The following is a 23641-nucleotide window of genomic DNA, read 5'->3' as shown; positions in this document are numbered from 1 at the left end:
ATATTTATATCATCATTATTAAAAGTCCTTCAAAACACTTACAAACATCTTCTCCAATAAGGAATACGGATGCAGTCATTTTACATTTACACCAATAATGCAATTGTCAATAAGTTCAGCCAACCAAAATACACTTAAAAATCAATCCAATCATTACCGGACAACTTTTATTCGATTCTACGGTAAAAAAATACGTTTATTAAAGTTGTTAAAAGTTCCTAGCATTTGATAAACCATAAGGCCCTCTATTATTATTATCAAAGATAATGATATCAACCCCCTGCTCTAAATCCACTATTTTCATCTACATTTCAATACAAATGTAGATGATATCTTCCCCTTAACAGCACGGCATCTCTCATAAACCCACTCTTTGAAAGTCTTGATCCTCATGAAATACACCAGAGGGTTGAACAGAGAGTTTAGGTTTATAAAGAGACAGTCCGTGAAGTTCCACACAAACCAGTAGGTGAAGGTAGTGTTCCAGTACGGATCAGGATACGTCACATTACCTGTGTTAACGGAGATAGTCCACAGTAGGTAGTTAACAAACAGGGGGATATTAAACAGGATGTACACAGCCGTCATGAGGATAATAGTCCGGGTAGCCCTCTTGGAGTTAGCACTCCCTCCACTGGCAGTTTCAGAGAGATACTTCCCCTTCCTCCCCACGAATATACAAGACAGCACACAGCTAATGGTTATGGGGACAACAGGAACAGCCAGAACTATCAGATCTAACCATATATCCAGCTTATCCCACACCTGGGAGGTACCATCGTCCCAGCAGTACACCTCCTCACTTGTGTACACAAACCTAGTCTTCTGGAGCACCAGGGGGACCACCTGGTTCAGCACCAGGTATACCCCGTACCCTCCTACTACTAGTAGCACTGTCCGGGTAGATATATCCAGGAAGGGGCGGAACAAGATGACTGTCCTGGTGATACTTAGCACTGCTACCAGGAACACAGAGAAACTAGCCTGCATAGGAAGGTGTTACTAGGGTGTTACTGAGGTGTTACTAAGGTGTTACTGAGGTGTTACTAAATAAGGTTTACTAATGTGTTACTAAGGTGATACTAATGTGATACTAAGGTGTAACTAAGGTGTTACTAACCTGCATCTTGAGGAACATGCCGAATACAGTACAGAGAACAGGGTACCCGTACAGTGCCTCCTGTCTGCCACTCCACAAACTGGCTATAACCGGAACCACCAGCAGGTTGGTCAGCATGTCGTTAAAGCAACTGAAGATATAGAGGTAGTTGGGCAGGTCCCGTCTTTTCTTGCGGAGGAAGTAGATCATAGCGCACAGGTTGGCGGGAAACCCGACTAGGAGGCAGAGAAGGTAGGGGAGTGAGAGGAGGAGGTCAGCTGAGGGGGCTGGGGTTCCCGGAGGGGGGCGTACCATGCTGTGGCAGTTGGGGGTTATAGTGGGGTTATGTACAATTCATTATATCATAATCAGTTTTCAAACAAAAACCTTGGATAAATAAGACATGCAGTCAATAATATTATTATGAAATAAAGTTCTGCAAGGCTGTAAATGTTTGTAACTGCTACTTAGTTATGGTTGAGACAGTCAAGCTGGGACCACTTACAATACGCTACTGTTATAGGAGGGTGAGGGACAATAGACACCAATAAAAACTTCAGCTTGTAATTTTTTAGACAATAAATATATTATATATTATATATAATATGTATCTTTGTATCTATTATCATAAAATGTTCGCCAGATAAATTGACCATTTAACGTAACAACGAGAAATACAGGGTGGCCCATAAGTGACTACCCACACGCAACCTCTTAATAACTCACGTAATTCGTCTCCAAATTGCACCAAAATTTCAGAGATTATAGATATGGGTCAAACTTAGATTTCCTGAAAGTTTCGTAAGCCACTCCCAATTACAGTGGGCGTGGCGTGACACCCCCTCTTTTTCACTATTGTCTTCATAAAATGAGAACGCTTTAAGCTAAGAACTCAAAATGTTTTGCACACATTTGGCTAGATAATTGAAAACTTTTCCAAAAGTTTCAAGTTCATTGGTTAAAATATGGCTGAGTTATGACCACTTTAAAAACCATCGGATATGTGATCCGAGCACTCAGTCAGTGATATTTGCACTCAATTAGTGATCTCGTCACCCAATCTGATCAAGAGTAAGGCGTTAGCGTGTATTAATGAGGTTCATTAGGCTTTGATTGGATACCGATGATGTCTTTGCTAGAAAGGAAAACACAAATTTTTAGGATAAATCAATAAATGAAATCAACTAATAAAAATTCCCACACAAAAACAATTCAATAATTTCAATTAAGATGTTCAACTTCAAGGAATGTGTTGGCGAAATCTATCCTCGATTGGAAATCACGGTCCAAAAGTTTGTGTTTCTTTGTGATTCGGTAGGCCCGGTTAGAAAGGTCTTGCTTTAGGATTCGCTGAAGGGTTGTTCTGCTGAGGTCTAAGGCAGGAGCTCGTTTCCGGGTGCCAATCTTAGGTGTGTCCATCACGTCACCAACAACCATCGTGATGTTTTCTACAGTCCTCGCAGTTCGTCTTCTGCCGACTCTTCGCCGATCGTGTGCAGAAAACGTAAACTTGATCTTGTGATGAATGTCAAAGCAGCTTTTCCGGCAAGGGGGTGGTCGGTTGAATTTCATCTGAAATTGTCGTTTAATCTGAGGGTAGAACTCCCCATTTTCTTTCTTCAGGTAGACGAACAATCGTTGTTCTGCAGTAAAGGGAGGATAGTGAACCATTTTTATTGAGTGTCACGCCACGCCCACTGTAATTGGGCGTGGCTTACGAAACTTTCAGGAAATCTAAGTTTGACCCATATCTATAATCTCTGAAATTTTGGTGCAATTTGGAGACGAATTACGTGAGTTATTAAGAGGTTGCGTGTGGGTAGTCACTTATGGGCCACCCTGTATATAATATATGGACACGTTCATTGAAGTTTGAGGATATTGGTAAATTTCTAAAATAGCGTTTTCGACGATAGTGGCTTAATTTTAGCATCTATTAATCTAGCGTGTTCATAAGTTCTGAACATTAGCCACGTGACCCATACTCCCATATGCACTGCTCAGAAAGAAAATGTATTGCTTTTAGGCACTATAATGTAAAAAATGTCACATTTTTGTGACATTGTTTACCATAGCTCCCCAATTATCATTCTTTGGTCGGAAATATAGTAGATTAGGTCAATCTAACAATTATGATACAACATTGGTTAAAGGGCACGGATCGAACGGCTTTAAGGCAATATTTCGTAAACTTTGTCACACTCAGAATACGCGACCTCTTTTCTACTGTGAGGTGTCCTCAAAACCCTTTCAACTCATTATTTGATGGTTCTTCTGCCAATCATAGCCCAAAAATATGTTGTTTTGAAAAGTTAGCAAATACATGCACTCGGTTATATTGGGAAATGATGTAAATTCTGTCACATTATATGGAATTTGAAATTCTGGGTGAATTTCCGAAATCATTTATATCTGATTTTGGTTTGGAAGGCGGGAAAACTCTATATAAGGACGATACACGGATACAGTTGATTCAAGTATAGGGCAGTTGATGTAAACATCGTCACAAAATGACATCGTAAATAGGTTGAATTTGGAAACAATGATTACCTGGGTGTGCATGAGTTGCAAAGCAAACATGAATCCATGATAAGATCGTAATCTGAGTTCCAGGTGTTATCAGGTATTTGTGCCTTGTTCACGTGAAAGAAATTGTATCTAAATTTTACAATGACGTACTCGTATGTGACGAAATTTACATTTCTTGACCCTATTTTGAAGAACCATACCTCGGTTAGAATTCAATGTTCTTCCAGGAATTATTGGTTGGTTATTGTTTAGCAAATTAGAACTCAAGTTTAACAATGCTGAGTTTAATTTTACTAAGTTACTGAAATGTGACGAAATTTACTTTTCCTGCCCCAACAGTATAATATCAATGTGATGAAAAATTGGCATGGGTTTCTATATTTCCTGTGTAAATCCATTCTAACTATAATAAGGACTGTTGATATGAAAGAAAATCTATCTAACTAATGCAAGGGCTGATGTGACGAAATTTACATTTCTTGCCCCCTATTTTGAAGAATCATACCTCGAATAGGATATAATGTTACTTTATCACCATACCTATGTCGATAAACTAGTTATTTTGCCAACAAATAGCAAATAAAGTTATCATATTTTTTGTGACGAAATTTACAAATTTTTACCATGTTCAGGTGTTGAAATTTTGCCAATGTTAACATATCACTGCCATATAATAATTTATATGACCGGTGTGTGGTTGAAATATTGTTAATTGATCCATAGTACGTAATATAGGGTGTTTAAGTTGGTATACTAATATTTACTCAATTTCACACATGTGGAGATATCATACAAATGTATGTGACAAAGTTTACCCATTTCTGCCTTCTGTATTTGTATTTGCCTATAACAATGAAATATGTGAACAATTCCAAACACATTCAGCTCAGAAAATAATGCTAGACTATTCGGCATTTCTTGTCAGGATGTCATAAACATCCCTCATATAAATTTCTTAAATGTGTGACGGAGTTTACATGGTGCAACCATTTAACGAAAAAAGTCGCTAAATATGTAGATACTAGTCATATGCAACTATCCTATAGAATGGAAATTCGAAAATTTGGTCAAACACGGCAACAAGGGGTCCATATAAACTCTGTCACGTTTTTATAGTGTGACAAAGTTTACAACTCACTGCCGGCCGCATTTAAGCGATATCTTATCGTCTGATAAATATATCGTTATGCGACAAATTTTATCTAGAAGATGAAACGATTATCCTAACCATTGAGGATTTATATAGTTTTATAGTGTGATACATTTTACATCATCGTGCCATTTAGTAGGGTCACTAATATTTACCAATATCCTCAAACTTCAATGAACGTGTCCATATATTTAATTACAATTAAATGACACGTGGTGGCTAGATGTCTCTGCATAAAGATTATCCTGCAAGGTCAAATGCAGCACTGGACCCATGCAGCACTCACAATACTAAGTATATATTATTATGTGAAATTATGGATATCGTAGTATCCCTAATCCTAAAATACAATTAACACAGGTTAGGTTCTTAAAATTTTTAATTTAAAAATAAAAACAAATAAATAAAGTAAACTCAAATCTGACCGAAAATTAAATAAAATCGGAAATCTGTCGGTGGAAACTTGAGGCACGGATAACACAGCTAAGGGTTACTTAACGCACGGACAATTAATTAATATTATTATAGTTGAATAGTACGCCCAACGCCCATTACCGTTCAGGAGCGACATTTACAGACATTTAAAAAATAATCTGCTAATCTGTAACATTGCAACAATGCTTTTCAGATCGTGCAAAACTTTAACTTGTTAAAAATCATATGAAATAGTAATTTGTTTCAAGAATAAAAGAACTCTGAGCGGGATCCATCATCACAATGTGTTGATGTGATCCGTAGACAGGATCAAACAAGTACTGCATGTGTTTGTTACCGTAGCCTTGACAGGATCAAACAAGCACTGCACGTGTTAAAAAGATCAAACAAGCATTGCACGTGCATTTGTTACCAGAAGTTTTCGCATTCGTCAGCGTTTCTACTCCTCTAGAGTCAGAGACGAACAGCATTCGCTTGAAAACTACCTAACATAAAATTTACAAATCTTACTGAACTTCTCATTATATTTTACTATAACTTATAATTTTAAATTTGTAATCATGTGCCTAACTTAATCTTAGAGTGTATTCTTACAAAAGATCTTTTCTTTTCTAATAACATAATAGCCTTTGTTTTAGCAACGGGTTTGCTAATTGCCACAATAAAGCACAAACTCTCTGCTTTATTGGTGCTCCGACTCCTTACTTTATGTTAAATTAATACGGATCTTTTAAACGGGTCTTTTAAAACATTCGCCGACAGATTACAAGCTACCTCGAACGTAATGTTCAGCGAGAACACTGACTGGCTGGAGAAATCCTAAGTGTCATCGAGGAACTTTCCGTCAAAGCCCTTTAGGGTATGGACATGGTGATTGGTGATGAATTGAGTTTAATCTTAGCACATCCTCAAGATATGTTTGTAGCATCTTGTCCGGTCAAACGAGAGAATAATCACATTAGCTATCGTAAAAGGTCTGCGTTAATTCGTCAAATCATTGATATACAAATTGGAACTCAACACATGAGAGTATATTTCTTCTACAATTTGCAGCAATCAGTTTTTCCTCGTCTATTATAGTCCAAAGACTCTTTTTTCTCAATTCAGCAAATAGAATAAACATACAGAAAAGGATTCCCCAGGGTTTATTAAAACTTAAAATGAAGTTTCAAGTGATGCTCCCTGAAAGGTTTATCATGTCGTCTTGGCCTAGCGATCAGAAAAAAGAAATGCAAATCATTTATCAGATGAACAATCCATTAAACAGATGAAGACAGGTGACCACCCAATCTACAAGCATTACAGGTGACCGCCCACTCTGCAAGCATTACAGGTGACCGCCCACTCCGCAAGCATTACATACTCAGTACTCACCTCATTATGCGCTCTTTCCAACAAAACTAATCACTGGATATCTTGGGCACCAAATATGGTTACGTAATGAACAAAAAACTATCATCCAGCGAGTCAATTCATCAACAAAATGGACGAGTTTCAGGCCCTGTGTCAAGTTAGTGTCAGGTTATTTCAACCGTGGGCAACTCTTTCATCCGTTTAAAACTGGCGGTGAAAAGAACTTATTGGCGTATGAGTAGAGTTGTTAGTTTATTTGAGGTAAGTGAGACGTCAGACGTGAGATATGAGGTTACTGTTACTGCTTATATTACTCCATATATATTACCGTTTAAGCACTTAAGCGGCAGTGTAAAGACACTAACAGCTCTTAATCGATCTGAAATGAATGGAACATCGTTCTTACTAAGTCGAACAGAACATTGTGTTTTACAAACGCAATCAATTGCTGTGAAATAATAAGAAATAAACACAAGTTAAACGATGAAAAACTAGAGTCGGAGCGACATATAAATTGTGTCATACCTTACGAGACATATTTATATGGTACGAAATTTGGGGATTTTTGGAAAAAATCCCCATATTTTCGTACTACCAAAATTGTGGCCACCATTTCAAAATCCCACACATTAATTTGTATGTAATTGGCTTAAGTAGGACTAGTTTGAGGTGAATTTGTCAAATAAGTTGTTTTACGTGTTTTGTGAGACAAGGATACGCATTTCGCCGATACCCTCTGGAGGGTTAGAAGTCAAACTAAGTCTCACATTCAAGAGTAGGGGAGACTTAATTGACAAGCTCAAACTCCTGTTGAGGGAGGCATACACCTGGGACTACACCGGTGAGCAGACTCAAGGTGAAAGAGACGACGATGAAGACGATTTAAACGAAGAGAATGATTTTTAATTAATTTAGTTTTTCACGATTTTTTAAAATTCCATCAAAAACTGATGTTGATTTCTCTGAAATAATTTAGCGTGAAAATGCGACAATTTAATTTGGGGTACGAAATTCGGGGATTTCTGAAAAAAATCCCCATATTTTCGTTCCCCCATAATTCCGATCCCCAGAATTATGATCCACATAAATATGTCTTGTAAGGTAACTGTAAACTGACCGTACCGTTGTAAATCTAACTACTCATACACTACCAGAATATAACATTGTGAAATATTAAACTCGCTAGCTGTGAGTTATCAATTACAGCAAAATTAACGCGGACTAATTATGAGAATAGTACTAAAACTAATTATTTGAATAATACTAATACTAATTATTTAAATGCTGACTGGTAAAGCTGACAATGTCTCATCTGAACGATGCTGTATACGAATTGTATTAAATATTACGCAATATTTATAGTAAACAGGTCATCAATTCGAGCTACACATGTCCATAATAATAATAATCCTCAACTTTTAGCGACTCCTCACAAAAACAGGTTCTCCCGGAGTGTTCAACAGCTGGTCCCACAGTACGTGACACTTATTATACACACCATAGTACGTGGTGGGGGGGGGGGGGGGGGGCAACCAAAGTACGTGACAGTACGTGGGAAAGGTTTACTTTAACAAGGCTTGAGACATGTAATCTCAATCATTACACAAAGCACAACAGGCTTGTCCGCCGCCGCCAGGTAATTTGGCCACGCCGAACACCACCGATACGTCCCCGGCGTAAACTGGCGTGCATTTATTCTGCTCCAAAAACTTTTGTTGTGTTGTTTTTACTGAATAGCGAAACTAAGGTGGTTCGCTACACCAGCAGGATCTGTCGATGAAGTTAACTGCACTTGACATTAATTTCACGCCGCCGCCGGTGTTATTTTGGTCAACGTCGATCACTAGAACCAAGGCGGGCAAGCCTGCGCACAAAGCTGTGTGTTATCTAGACGTCAAGGCATTGTGTTACACATCACACTCGGCACCCTATATCGTGTACCCAAAACAGTGCACTAGAGAGGGAACAGTATTATAGCTTTATAGTATATCAATGAACCATACAGTCCGTACTTTAATAGATACTTTAATAGACAGCCCTCGCTCTAACACTCTCCGTGCTAATGTTTAACCGCGGATGGCATAAAATCATGGCGACAAATGGTGAAATTCATCTAAAGGGAAAATTCGTCCCTTTATCATATTCATGGTGTTTTGTCCGTGATTTGACACCAGAACCTCTTATTCTAATCATTCATGACGAGAATGGCTAACAAAAGAATGTCACTGATGAAATGACGTAAACTCACCCACCCCCTCCCACAATGGTGAAATGACGTAAACTAAACCACCCCCTCCCACAATGGTGAAATGACGTTAACTCAACCACCCCCTCCCACAATGGTGAAATTACGTAAACTCACCCTCCCACAATGGTAAAATGACGTTAACTCAACCACCCCCTCCCACAATGGTGAAATGACGTAAACTCACCCACCCCCTCCCACAATGGTGAAATGACGTAAACTCAACCACCCCCTCCCACAATGGTGAAAGAAGAACCCCAAATACTTCTTTTCGTATGCCAAGCGTCTCCAGAAGACCAGATCTACGATCCCGGTGTTGAGAGATGAGACTGGGGCATTAGTGGACGACCCCAGCATCAAGGCAGAGTTACTTCAGAAGCAGTACCAGAAGGTATTTAGTAACCCTATGAGTGCCGATATTGATGAATGTATGAAGAGCCAAGGATTACCTCAGGGACTGGATTCCGGATTCAACGAGCTAAGCTTCACAAGAAAAGATATCATTGAAGCATTAGGAGAACTGGATCCCTATTCGGCCGCACCTGACGGGGAGATTCCTGCTAGGATACTCACAGCCTGCAAAGAACAACTTGCAGACCCGCTAACACTCCTCTGGCAGGAATCGTTCAGCAGTGGGTATATACCAGCGGAATTAAAGACCCAATATATCACCCCTATCTATAAGAAGGGGGACAGAACGGACCCAGCAAACTATAGACCAGTGTCTTTAACCTCGCACATCATAAAGACATTTGAGCGTGTAATCAGAAAAAACCTGGTTCGTCATTTGGAAGAGAATATGACGATCAATGCGAACCAGCATGGGTTCAGAAAAAAGAGGAGTTGCATGACGCAGCTTCTCAGTCACATCGAACAGATCTACAAATCACTCAACAATGATGAAGAAGTTGATGTGATTTACCTCGACTTTGCCAAAGCTTTTGACAAGGTCGACCATGCAGTGCTGCTAGCCAAGCTTGGTCGATACGGAATTGGTGGTCAGGCTTTAAGGTGGATCAAAGAGTTTTTGCTAAACAGAAAACAAACAGTCGTTGTTGAAGGTCGCAAATCATCCTTCCAGCCAGTGGCAAGTGGGGTGCCACAAGGGACAGTCCTAGGACCGATCCTATTTATCCTGTACATCAACGATCTGTTGAACAGCATTAGCTATAGTAACGGATTCAGCTTTGCAGACGACACAAAGTTGATTGGGGCTATCCGAGGAATGAGTAGTGTGGAGTTACTGCAAGATGATCTCAACATAGTCATCGAGTGGTCACGTGTTAACAACATGGAGCTACACGAACAGAAGTTTGAGGTTGTAAACTACCCCCTGAATGGATCAAAAGCTCTAAGAGAGCTCCCGTTCTACCCAGAGACTGTTGAGTATACTACACCAAAAGGACACGCAATATCACCACAGGAAACTGTCAGAGACCTTGGAGTGTATGTTAGCAGCAGTAGGTCATGGTGTCCTCACATTGAGAAGACAGTTCAAGGAGCTAGAAAAATGGCGGCTTGGACATTGAGTGCCTTTAGAGACCGGTCACAAGTAGTCATGCTGACTTTATACAAAAGCATGGTTCGCTCCAAGCTAGAGTACTGCTGTCCAGTCTGGAACCCTACAAAAGTCACAGAGATACAAAAGCTGGAGACTGTACAGAGATCCTTTACTAGAAAGATATCTGGCTGCCGTGATCTCCAGTACTGGGACAGGCTGAAGAAGCTTAAGTTGATGTCCCTTCAGAGGCGGAGAGAGCGTTATTCTATTATTCATGTATGGAAAATTCTTAATGAACATGCTCCGAACGATACGGGCTTCGAGTTCAAGTCTCATCAAAGGCATGGTATTAAGGCAGAGATCCCAGCCATGAACAAAAACGCACAGTTGTCGGTAAGAACAGATTACGACAACAGCTTTAGAGTTAGAGCAGCTCAGCTCTTCAACGTGCTCCCATCGGAGCTCCGGAGTATCACATTGCTAGACAGTTTCAAAGTTGGTCTAGGCAGATTTATGGAACAGTACCCAGACACACCACCGGTTCCGGGATACACTCCGACAAACGATAACTCAATGCTGAGCTGGAGGAGGACGCACTCGATGCAGTTGTCCTGAGCACGCCCTGCCAAACTCACCAAAACGTACCAAAAAGTACGTAAATGACGTTAACTCAACTACCCCCTCCCACAATGTTGAAATTACGTAAACTCACCCTCCCACAATGGTGAAATGACGTAAACTCAACCACCCCCTCCCACAATGGTGAAATGACGTAAACTCACCCACCCCCTCCCACAATGGTGAAATGACGTAAACTCACCCACCCCCTCCCACAACTCCTACTCTACTTTTAACACAGCCAGCTGAGAGAGAGAGAGAGAGAGAGAGTCTCGTTTGCCTCAGCAGTTAGCAATGCAAGTATCGGCGTTACTAACAGTGTTATAGCACAAAAGAGGCTATTTTCCGTGCCAAAATAAAAAATATAGAAAACAATTCATTTATTCCTTCATGGAGTGTGGCCCTCCAGTCAATAGAATGGATTACACTGCGAACTCCGCGTCCGGAGGCGAAATTGAGTCTATTATGACAATTACTGGCAATTTTTAGCTGCTCCTTCGAAACTTTTCTGTTACATATCACTGCTAATTGTCTTGGAACTTCATCCTGCATTGTCTTATAATGTTTTAAAAATTAATTAATGTAGTTATTTAAACAATAAACATCTCTGAACAAAGGCAGACCAACTCTAAACGAATACTGCAGTGTTAAAAGTGGCATAAAATTACCATGTTTACCATTTTCCTACGAGACTTCCCCTCGTGCAGGTAAAGCATTAACTGTCGTCATAGCAACAAGTTGTCATAGCAACGACAAGCTCCTGCGTATCCAGGGTTATATTAATTAGAGTGGGTAGCAGACGTAACGGCAAACACCGGCCCAGCTAATATCATTACCTGCCGGAGATTGGCTACTACTACTACTAACAGGCAGGTCATCGTCACTAACTAGCTGGCAATCCGGCCCATTTCCTGGGTCGAGTGGGAGAATGGTGTCTGGTGGACTAACTCCAACCTTCACCATCAGACCACCCCATTTCTTAACCATCAGCGTTTGGAATTCCGTATGATTTTAATTTCATGCCTGGTTTAAACTGAGGAGACTAATGATGGGCGGGATGATAATTTTCAAGCTGGCCCGGAATTGTGAAGTGGTCGGCTGATAGGATTGTACGATTAATTTCACCGGGATAATATTGTGAATCTACAGCTAGAGAGAAAGTGCCAATCAATTCGAAAATTAATCAATGTCAGTCAGACTGTGAAGGCTGAGGATGTAGAAAGCATCCTTTCTATTATTTACATCGGGTATTGGATATTGGATATTCACATAATATTGGTGTGACTAGAGGAAGCATCCATTTCCTAACCAATTTCACTCTTCGAATGACTAACGAAGCGCTATTTAATTATTTACACTGGCTTGATGTATTCCTCTCAAGTCCAAAATCATGCAACCTCGTGCTATGTTTTGTACACACTTTCTAATGATTACAAATTGTAATACGATAAGATTAATGTGTAATGGCAAACGAAAATGACCATGGTTACAATTAATTACCATGGTTACCAGTTGCCATGGTTATCAAACGATAGTTAAGCGTTTATCAATAGCAAGCCGAATCGTGCAACGAGAAAAATGCAGAGACGAGACTGATTGTGAAAGACTAAATTTTACATAGCTTTGATAATAGGCCCTCTTAATAAGATGAATTCATGAGGTGGATTCTACTATTTTGAAAAATAACAACAGCACCCCATGGTACCAGTTACCAGTTACCATGGTACCAGTTACCAGTTACCATGATACCAGTTACCAGTTACCATGGAACATATAATAATTGTGTCTCAAATCTCTAACTATTGCTCTGTAGCCAGCTTGGGGCGGGATAATTTCATAAGTACTTATTGGTTATTTATGAGTCACAGGTGCAACTCTTTATATATGGAGTGTTAGGAAAGGTAACAGTGTGTGCTGCCTTATATATTACTACAATTAACTCTCAACGTTTGGCTGAACATAGGAATTAAGAAGGTCAGTTATCATTATTAATATTAGAGTCATAGAGGGTCAAATGAAAAGCGTATACTCTAAATGACGGCCATGAAATAATAAGTAACTTTTTCCAACACAAACGTTTGCCCTGAAGCCCTGAGAAACTGAGGATACACAATACACATATGTATATAAAATACTTTGAAAATGAGCTAAGCCGTCTAAATTAAACGCTCTTACTGCACTAGTGACAACATTCCACTTCCAATAATCCTTCTTATCTGAAACTGCATTTTTCAAACATCAGCAAATACCGGAATTTATGATTAATACGGTAGTCATCAAATTCCGACAAACGATCGCTCTTTATTGTTCTTTTCAATTATGTATCTTATGCAGCGTGCTGGTATTTTCTATTACTAATGAGGAGCGATTTCAGGATCATCAATATCTGTCATGCCGGTTAATGAGTGTGTAATTAATGAAATTAGGTCGCTCATTTTGACGTAACTTGAAATGTTTGAATAAAGAAAATTCCCAAAATTGTGTAATAAAACTCAACGGAAATACAAAAATCTAAGAATTTCCCGCCGCTAAACTATTATTAAGAGTTGCATTTCTAAAATTACAAAAAAAATATCTCACTGAGAATTCAAATAAAATGTCAAGAAGCCCCGGTTACCAAACAAACCCCCTAAATACTTTAGATTAGAGAGTTGCCCTTGTAATTTGGGAGATATTTGTAGCTAGACACATAGCGAATAAGAACCCGTAGAACAACAAGGCCTCCGGAACATATGCTGCAAATGGAATGCACTGTATATTTTAAACGTTATAACTTTCTACGAGAACTTAAATCGATAAACCAGAATTACTATCAACCTCTCGCCACTACGTTTATTTTAGTCCCAAATTCACATCGACAGGTTGATGATACTCGTTATTCTTCAATGAAAAGTTTCCATGATGTAGTACGTTATATTATATTACTTTACCTCTGATTATATTCCTGGGCGCCAAGGAAAATTAAACATTTAAACAAGTAAGTTCCCAGACAACCATCAAACAAAACTGTAAAACAGTAAATATAACTTAACTGTTAATATAACTGTTAATGCTTTAATAATTAATAAATAGTAAAACTTAACTGTCTATATAACCTTCCCTCAGGACGGGAAACCCGCGAGAAACAACAGACGTGCAGGAGGAACACCAGTTTGTAAAGATGACCTCCTCGGATCCGGTGGAAGTGTTATACCTCTCACTCCCCTCCTACTCCTCGGATGAGGGGACTCTGCTGTTCAATCTGAGTAGGAGGATACCCCTACCTGACCAACAACACAGACCCGTAAGTAGGAGGATACCCCTACCTGACCAACAACACAGACCCGTAAGTAGGAGGATACCCCTACCTGACCAACAACACAGACCCGTAAGTAGGAGAATACTCCTACCTGACCAACAACACAGACCCGTAAGTAGGAGGATACCCCTACCTGACCAACAACACAGACCCGTAAGTAGAAGAATACCCCTACCTGACCAACAACACAGACCCGTAAGTAGGAGGATACCCCTACCTGACCAACAACACAGACCCGTAAGTAGGATAATACTCCTACCTGACCAACAATACAGACCCGTCAGTAGGATAATACTCTTACCTGACCAACAACACAGACCCGTAAGTAGGAGGATACCCCTACCTGACCAACAACACAGATCCGTAAGTAGGAGGATACCCCTACCTGACCAACAACACAGACCCGTAAGTAGGAGGATACCCCTACCTGACCAACAACACAGACCCGTAAGTAGGAGGATACCCCTACCTGACCAACAACACAGACCCGTAAGTAGGAGAATACCCCTTCCTGACCAAAAACACAGACCCGTAAGTAGGAGGATACCCCTACCTGACCAACAATACAGACCCGTCAGTAGGATAATACTCTTACCTGACCAACAACACAGACTCGTAAGTAGGAGGATACCCCTACCTGACCAACAACACAGACCCGTAACTCGTAAGTAGGAGGATACCCCTACCTGACCAACAACACAGACCCGTAAGTAGGAGAATACCCCTACCTGACCAACAACACAGACCCGTAAGTAAGAGAATACCCCTACCTGACCAACAACACAGACCCGTAAGTAGGAGAATACCCCTACCTGACCAACAACACAGACCCGTAAGTAGGAGGATACCCCTACCTGACCAACAACACAGACCCGTAAGTAGGAGGATACCCCTACCTGACCAACAACACAGACCCGTAAGTAGGAGGATACCCCTACCTGACCAACAACACAGACCCGTAAGTAGGAGAATACCCCTTCCTGACCAACAACACAGACCCGTAAGTAGGAGGATACCCCTACCTGACCAACAACACAGATCCATAAGTAGGAGAATACTCCTACCTGACCAACAACACAGACCCGTAAGTAGGAGAATACCCCTACCTGACCAACAACACAGACCCGTAATTAGTAGGAGAATACCCCTTCCTGACCAACAACACAGACCCGTAAGTAGGAGAATACCCCTACCTGACCAACAACACAGACCCGTAAGTAGGAGGATACCCCTACCTGACCAACAACACAGACCCGTAAGTAGGAGAATACCCCTACCTGACCAACAACACAGACCCGTAAGTAGGAGAATACCCCTACCTGACCAACAACACAGACCCGTAACTCGTAAGTAGGAGGATACCCCTACCTGACCAACAACACAGACCCGTAAGTAGGAGAATACCCCTACCTGACCAACAACACAGACCCGTAAGTAGGAGGATACCCCTACCTGACCAACAACACAGACCCGTAACTCGTAAGTAGGAGGATACCCCTACCTGACCAACAACACAGACCCGTAAGTAGGAGAATACCCCTACCTGACCAACAACACAGACCCGTAAGTAAGAGAATACCCCTACCTGACCAACAACACAGACCCGTAAGTAGGAGGATACCCCTACCTGACCAACAACACAGACCCGTAAGTAGGAGGATACCCCTACCTGACCAACAACACAGACCCGTAAGTAGGAGGATACCCCTACCTGACCAACAATACAGACCCGTCAGTAGGATAAAACTCTTACCTGACCAACAACACAGACTCGTAAGTAGGAGGATACCCCTACCTGACCAACAACACAGACCCGTAAGTAGGAGAATACCCCTACCTGACCAACAACACAGACCCGTAAGTAGGAGGATACCCCTACCTGACCAACAACACAGACCCGTAAGTTGGAGGATACCCGTACCTGACCAACAACACAGACCAGTAAGTAGGAGGATACCACTACCTGACCAACAACACAGACCCGTAAGTAGGAGGATACCCCTACCTGACCAACAACACAGACCCGTAAGTAGGAGAATACCCCTACCTGACCAACAACACAGACCCGTAAGTAGGATAATACTCCTACCTGACCAACAACACAGACCCGTAAGTAGGAGAATACTCCTACCTGACCAACAACACAGACCCGTAAGTAGGAGGATACCCCTACCTGACCAACAACACAGACCCGTAAGTAGGAGAATACCCCTACCTGACCAACAACACAGACCCGTAAGTAGGAGGATACCCCTACCTGACCAACAACACAGATCCATAAGTAGGAGGATACCACTACCTGACCAACAACACAGACCCGTAACTAGGAGGATACCCCTACCTGACCAACAACACAGACCCGTCAGTAGGAGGATACCCCTACCTGACCAACAACACAGACCCGTAAGTAGGAGAATACCCCTACCTGACCAACAACACAGACCCGTAAGTAGGAGAATACCCCTACCTGACCAACAACACAGACCCGTAAGTAGGAGGATACCCCTACCTGACCAACAACACAGACCCGTAAGTTGGAGGATACCCGTACCTGACCAACAACACAGACCAGTAAGTAGGAGGATACCACTACCTGACCAACAACACAGACCCGTAAGTAGGAGGATACCCCTACCTGACCAACAACACAGACCCGTAAGTAGGAGAATACCCCTACCTGACCAACAACACAGACCCGTAAGTAGGATAATACTCCTACCTGACCAACAACACAGACCCGTAAGTAGGAGAATACTCCTACCTGACCAACAACACAGACCCGTAAGTAGGAGGATACCCCTACCTGACCAACAACACAGACCCGTAAGTAGGAGAATACCCCTACCTGACCAACAACACAGACCCGTAAGTAGGAGGATACCCCTACCTGACCAACAACACAGATCCATAAGTAGGAGGATACCCCTACCTGACCAACAACACAGACCCGTAAGTAGGAGGATACCCCTACCTGACCAACAACACAGACCCGTAAGTAGGAGGATACCCCTACCTGACCAACAACACAGACCCGTAAGTAGGAGAATACCCCTACCTGACCAACAACACAGACCCGTAAGTAGGAGGATACCCCTACCTGACCAACAACACAGATCCATAAGTAGGAGGATACCCGTACCTGACCAACAACACAGACCAGTAAGTAGGAGGATACCCCTACCTGACCAACAACACAGACCCGTAAGTAGGAGGATACCCCTACCTGACCAACAACACAGACCCGTAAGTAGGAGGATACCCCTACCTGACCAACAACACAGACCCGTAAGTAGGAGAATACCCCTACCTGACCAACAACACAGACCCGTAAGTAGGAGAATACCCCTACCTGACCAACAACACAGACCCGTAAGTAGGAGGATACCCCTACCTGACCAACAACACAGACCCGTAAGTTGGAGGATACCCGTACCTGACCAACAACACAGACCAGTAAGTAGGAGGATACCACTACCTGACCAACAACACAGACCCGTAAGTAGGAGGATACCCCTACCTGACCAACAACACAGACCCGTAAGTAGGAGGATACCCCTACCTGACCAACAACACAGACCCGTAAGTAGGAGGATACCCGTACCTGACCAACAACACAGACCCGTAAGTAGGAGGATACCCCTACCTGACCAACAACACAGACCCGTAAGTAGGAGGATACCCGTACCTGACCAACAACACAGACCCGTAAGTAGGAGGATACCCCTACCTGACCAACAACACAGACCCGTAAGTAGGAGGATACCCCTACCTGACCAACAACACAGACCCGTAAGTAGGAGGATACCCGTACCTGACCAACAACAAAGACCAGTAAGTAGGAGGATACCCCTACCTGACCAACAACACAGACCCGTAAGTAGGAGGATACCCCTACCTGACCAACAACACAGACCCGTAAGTAGGAGGATACCCCTACCTGACCAACAACACAGACCCGTAAGTAGGAGAATACCCCTACCTGACCAACAACACAGATCCATAAGTAGGAGGATACCCGTACCTGACCAACAACACAGACCAGTAAGTAGGAGGATACCCCTACCTGACCAACAACACAGACCCGTAAGTAGGAGGATACCCCTACCTGACCAACAACACAGACCCGTAAGTAGGAGGATACCCCTACCTGACCAACAACACAGACCCGTAAGTAGGAGGATACCCCTACCTGACCAACAACACAGACCCGTAAGTAGGAGGATACCCCTACCTGACCAACAACACAGATCCATAAGTAGGAGGATACCCGTACCTGACCAACAACACAGACCCGTAAGTAGGAGAATACTCCTACCTGACCAACAACACAGAAATTTAAGATTTGCCGGTTGCTAAACATTAGGTACCCTTTAGTCTTTCGCAAATGATCGCGCGTGTTGTTACAACAGTAACAGTTGTATGCCGCGTCGATTTATAAACAGGTAATTGGCCAGGGCGGTCCGGTAGCCCGAGTAGGACACTATCCAACCACTTAGTGAAAGAATCTATAAAATTCACACATTGAGTTGACCTATTGTTTTTTAGAATACTTGCCCGCTGTGTAAGGTGTGAATAGTTATTGTTTATTGTAAGCGACTAACGCTCGGCAGTCATTATACAAAACAATAATTATGAGCTTCTCTCTGGGCCAGAAAGTATGGCTCTGAATCGAACGGTCTTTGGCATGGACAATGGAGCGGAGGGCACTCCTTTTACAAGTTTTTCTTTTATATCAGAGGCAAGAGAAATGCCACTTGGATGGGAAGATTATTAAATTAGCATTTTTTAGATGTTTTCAAATTACATAAATTCCTTGATTTGCTGGTTGCTGAACGTTACGTTTTCGCAAAATCAAATATGTGTGGAAAACAGCTCAAAGTTTAAATATGCGCAGAAAACGGCTTAAAGTTAAAGTTCCTCTCAGCTCGAGGCGGGCATTAAATTAGAGTCAGAGAATGATTGGCGAGCGACAGCGTTGCTGTTTTTTTCTCATCGCATTTTGCATTAGACTATTGTGTTATAATATATCTTTCTAGTCCCCTGCTACACGGCATGTAAACAGGGATTGGCTAGTTAGAGGCGGTCCGTGTAGGCCTTACACCGTGCTTTCAGCAATACTCATAAGGAGGGAAAATGGGCGATTAGGTTTGGCCTCTATACGGCCACTATACGGCCTCTATACGGCCTCTATACGGCCTCTATACGGCCTCTATACGGCCTCTATACGGCCTCTATATGGCCTTTATACGGCCACTATATCAGTATATGGCCCCTACACGGCCACTATACGGCTTTTATACGGCCACTATACGTCCTCTATAAGTATATCAATATGGTCACTATACGGCCTCTATACGGCCTCTATACGGCCACTATACGGCCTCTATACGGCCACTATACGGCCACTTAAAAGATATATTACATGGCCTTTATACGGCCTCTAAACGGCCACTCAAAACATCTAATCTATGGCCTCTATACGGCCTTTATACGGTTAGAGTTAGGGTTAGGGTTAGGGTTAGGGTTAGGGTTAGGGTTAGGGTTAGGGTTAGGGTTAGGGTTAGGGTTAGGGTTAGGGTTAGGTGTATTCTGTGTAAAATTATCTTTATCCCGGTTGTTGCGACTTGTCGCAACAACCGGGATAAAGATAATTTTACACAGAATACATTACAACAATGCGACTCATAAATAATACTCCAATCCGGATTTTACACGTTAGGGTTAGGGTTAGGGTTAGGGTTAGGGTTAGGGTTAGGGTTAGGGTTTTGGCCACCTCATGAAGAAAATCATTCCTACACCCCTGAAAGTGAAAGTAACCCTTATTAACCCCGCACCACACCCGCCTATTATATTTAAAAACATGCATTACATTGTCGTATGAAATTAAACAAACAGACCGCAATGATTGCTCCCTCCCCTTATAAGCTTACAGTATTACATGACAGTATATATCGAGGTTAACCTAATTATGATATATGTACCAACGCTACATAATATGCAGTAATGGGAGAGAGAGCGAGAAGGGAGAAAATGTGAGCCATTTTATGTCACATTTGTGGTACAAAACCATCAATTAAACCACTTACCATGATGCACCGGCCGATTTAAAAAACCTTTATCATTTGGCTTCCTTATAGTTTTGTCGGCACTATACCGAAAAAATCAGCCCCGTAACTCTTACCGTTTTCTTGATTAAGCCGCTCGGAAATTACACGCGCACAGACACATAGACAGGCACACACACATTCTGAGATTATTGTCTAAGATAATATATACTGAAACAGTGATACAACTGCTTACAGCTTATATAAACAATAAACACACTTTGCATGAGCATATCTTGATACATGGTTTAGCACAGTTAGCATCAACACAATGGAAGAATAATCAGCTTAAGAACGTTTGCTTACTAGAATGAAATTGAAAATAAATCACGGGCGAGTAAAAAACTGGAGAAGAGAAAAAGTCAGAAAGTACTGTGATGAGAGCAAACAAAGGAGGAGCAAACAGAGGAGAGCAAACAAAGGAGGAGCAAACAGAGGAGCAAACAAAGGAGGATTTCAGGCTACTTTTGTTGTGAAATCGAATATTCGGTGGCGATGGCCATGGGTCGTTGGTTACAATTGCGACCAATTTTTCGGGAAGTTCCTAATCGTGGGGAAAAGTGAGGGAAATATCAGTCCTTAAGAACTGATATTGCAAATATTTGCCATTACGCACCCACCGCACTTAAATAGTTGAATGTTGCCTCTGCAGTCTGTAACACTACATTACCAGGATCAGAGGAGGGTGGCGGGGATGTTGACCTATCAGATCTCCCACTCCGTCCTTCAGAACTCTCTGTGGGGTTACCACCTCACCAACGCCCTTAACTCCCCACAAGACGCTCTCTACGCTCTGGATGAGCATGGTTTCGTTGTATTCGTGCTTACGCAGGTGAGCATACCAAAGAGCGCTTACTGAATTGCTCGTCAAGTGACATAGGCTTTTTACGTATGTTCTGGCAAAAGGAACTAGGTTCATCTTACTCAGCCTCAATCCTTAACCCTAACCTTGACCACAACTCTAAGTGCTAAGTCGTCGAACTTGTTCTTCAACAAACCATTAACTGAGTAATTTACAGGAAGACAGCGAGATACAACTGAAGAGTATTGCTGAGTTCCTGGAGAGTTCTAATCACCATGACAACATGAGTTACAGCTACAGGGACCACGTGTTCTTCGGGCAGATCCAACCTGTCATGATGGAAGCACTTGTTGAACGTGGCATTTACAAGTTTGTAACTTGTCCTTAGGAATTTACTTAGTACATAATACTATACATATAATATGTTGCAACGATTACCAATCAGCCACAACTTGAACTATCAGTTCACTTCCAGGCTCTACTTCATTTTACAAGTAATACTCTCTCTCTCTCTCTCTCTCCTAACCTCCCCCTCCCTCTTCCTCTCCCCTCCCCTCCTTTAAACTTTACTATGACTCACTATATAGTCTCTATTTGAACTCACTATTTAAAATACATCTCACCCCCTCTGCAGACGGCACACGTTAGACAAATGCAAAGAGAGATGTACAGATGAGCTCTGTAGTCGTTACAATCCTACCGGTAGCTCCCCCAGGATCTCTAGTCTCTTTTCTACTATCTGGTTCCTCTTTCAGCAGGTTTGAGCGGCGTCATATGACACTTGCTGTTTTAGAGACTTATGACTTGGAACAAATGTAGTATCTCTCATTTTGAAGATTTAACAATGGACATTATAAGTTGTATATTTATGTTGATTGATAACGTCTCTCCTTCATGACGAGACATTATTCGACAGTACTATTATGAATGACAGGTAATAAGTTATCCCCCAGCTGATGACGAAGTTACTGTTGAAACAGGGCCCTGAACCAGTATCTGCAGCTATGAATTATTGCAGAAGTGGAGCTGAGTCATATGGCACGTGTTGCGCGGCGTCATATGACATGTGCTGCACGGCTCATCACCTCTACACCAGGGACCTGCTGTTCACTAGCTCTGCCTCTTTTAGTTGCGACTTCAGGAGATCCTCTGGGTAAGTACCCAGCAAACCTTACTGGATGAGTGTGTTACTAGAGGTGATCGCATCTTCACAGCGAGTTGCACGCTTAAGTTTACTAATTGCACGCTTAACACATTCCAAGCTTCATGTGACACAATTCAGCCAATCAGAGGACATTATTAATCAACTATATACAGCAAACACAAGATAATAGAAATTAAATCATAAAATCGAGTGGCCGAGTAGTCTCGACTCACCCATAGCTTCTCCATAGACGTCTATCATGAGCTTTGTACACTAAATCGTTGAAATTAATTAAACTAAATCTTTTATTTACAATCACAATAATTTGTTTTGTCATAATGTCTTTTAATAATAAATCAAATAAATTTGAACGAGGTCTGCCCCTCCTTCCTTTGTAGTCAAAACATCCTAAACATGCAAATCTGAAAGATAAGAAGGCGGGAGTGTCATCACCGCTTCTGAGAACGTGCCCAAGCATTTTCCATCTTGCTTTCTTGATCCTTTCAGTAAGGGGTCGGACATTACATCTCTTATATAAATTCTCGTTACTGATAACCGTAGGCCAATAGGTGTTGATTATCTGTCTCAGATGCTTCCTTTGAAGAACGTCGACAGATGCCATTACGGTTTCAGGTGCAGCCCAGCTGCTACAGTTATACAACAACACTGAAGTGACAAGAGCTTCGTACAGCTTCAGCTTTCTACTCTCACTGATCTGAACAGAACTATTCAACCAGACTTTCTTGTAGGTGTAGAAGGCAACATTGGCTTTGTTGCGTCTGTTGACAATATCTCTTTCTGAACAGAGCTTTGATCCTAATAGCACTGACTCTCGCCACTCTTCATCTCCTCTAATTTTATTGCCATGGGCATCTAAAGCATCTGTATCTGCCAAATACACTCTTGTAAACACCGTCTTTGATTCGTTAACAAAGAGACTCCAATCCTTTAGTATATCACTGGCAATCTCCAGTATCTTCACCAGGCTCTGACCATCTTCACTCAGAAGCTCAGCATCGTCAGCATAGGCGGACTCTAACGGGAGGCCTCTATCAGAGACTGGGGGGTTCGGTCTAGGAATCGTGACACTGATCACGGCTCTGATGTGATTCAGGGCACCGGCAAGGGTCAATGTAAACACTTTACCTGCCAGACTGTCTCCCTGGTAAGCGCCAATATTAATCACAAATTCACCAGACTCAGATCTGTTGACCGTCACCTTGAGCTTTGTATTTGAGAGGAGGTACTGAACTAGGCGAATGTCGTCTCTAGAGCATCCTGCATCAATGAGGAGGTTGATGATGGTCTGTCTGCGGATAGTATTAAACGCAGCGGTCATGTCAATGTTGATTTTACTATACTC

At 42.0% G+C, this 23641-nt stretch overlaps 2 protein-coding genes across 2 annotated transcripts in view; one reads left to right on the top strand and one right to left on the bottom strand.

The window, feature by feature from the left end:
* The window catches only part of LOC134813454 (uncharacterized), a 62925-nt gene that overhangs the window by 35681 nt on the left and 3603 nt on the right, over positions 1 to 23641 (top strand). The window contains exons 18-22 of the mRNA XM_063821248.1: positions 14036 to 14213; positions 21006 to 21164; positions 21352 to 21503; positions 21769 to 21892; positions 22088 to 22287. Of these exons, the coding sequence (XP_063677318.1) occupies positions 14036 to 14213; positions 21006 to 21164; positions 21352 to 21503; positions 21769 to 21892; positions 22088 to 22287 (813 nt within the window). The remainder of the gene's footprint in view (positions 1 to 14035; positions 14214 to 21005; positions 21165 to 21351; positions 21504 to 21768; positions 21893 to 22087; positions 22288 to 23641) is intronic.
* Positions 225 to 1205, bottom strand: LOC134813461 (G-protein coupled receptor 183-A-like). Its single transcript, XM_063821259.1, has 2 exons — positions 1121 to 1205; positions 225 to 984 (listed from the first exon to the last, which is right to left on the bottom strand). Exons 1-2 carry the CDS (start codon positions 1136 to 1138, stop codon positions 301 to 303), a joined length of 702 nt encoding a protein of 233 aa, XP_063677329.1. The 5' UTR covers positions 1139 to 1205; the 3' UTR covers positions 225 to 300.

This window comes from Bolinopsis microptera, chromosome 3 (assembly GCF_026151205.1).
Source record: "Bolinopsis microptera isolate Bmic1 chromosome 3, MBARI_Bmic_1.0, whole genome shotgun sequence".
In the NCBI taxonomy this organism is placed as follows: domain Eukaryota; kingdom Metazoa; phylum Ctenophora; class Tentaculata; order Lobata; family Bolinopsidae; genus Bolinopsis; species Bolinopsis microptera.
This window is presented reverse-complemented; position numbering and strand designations above follow the sequence as displayed.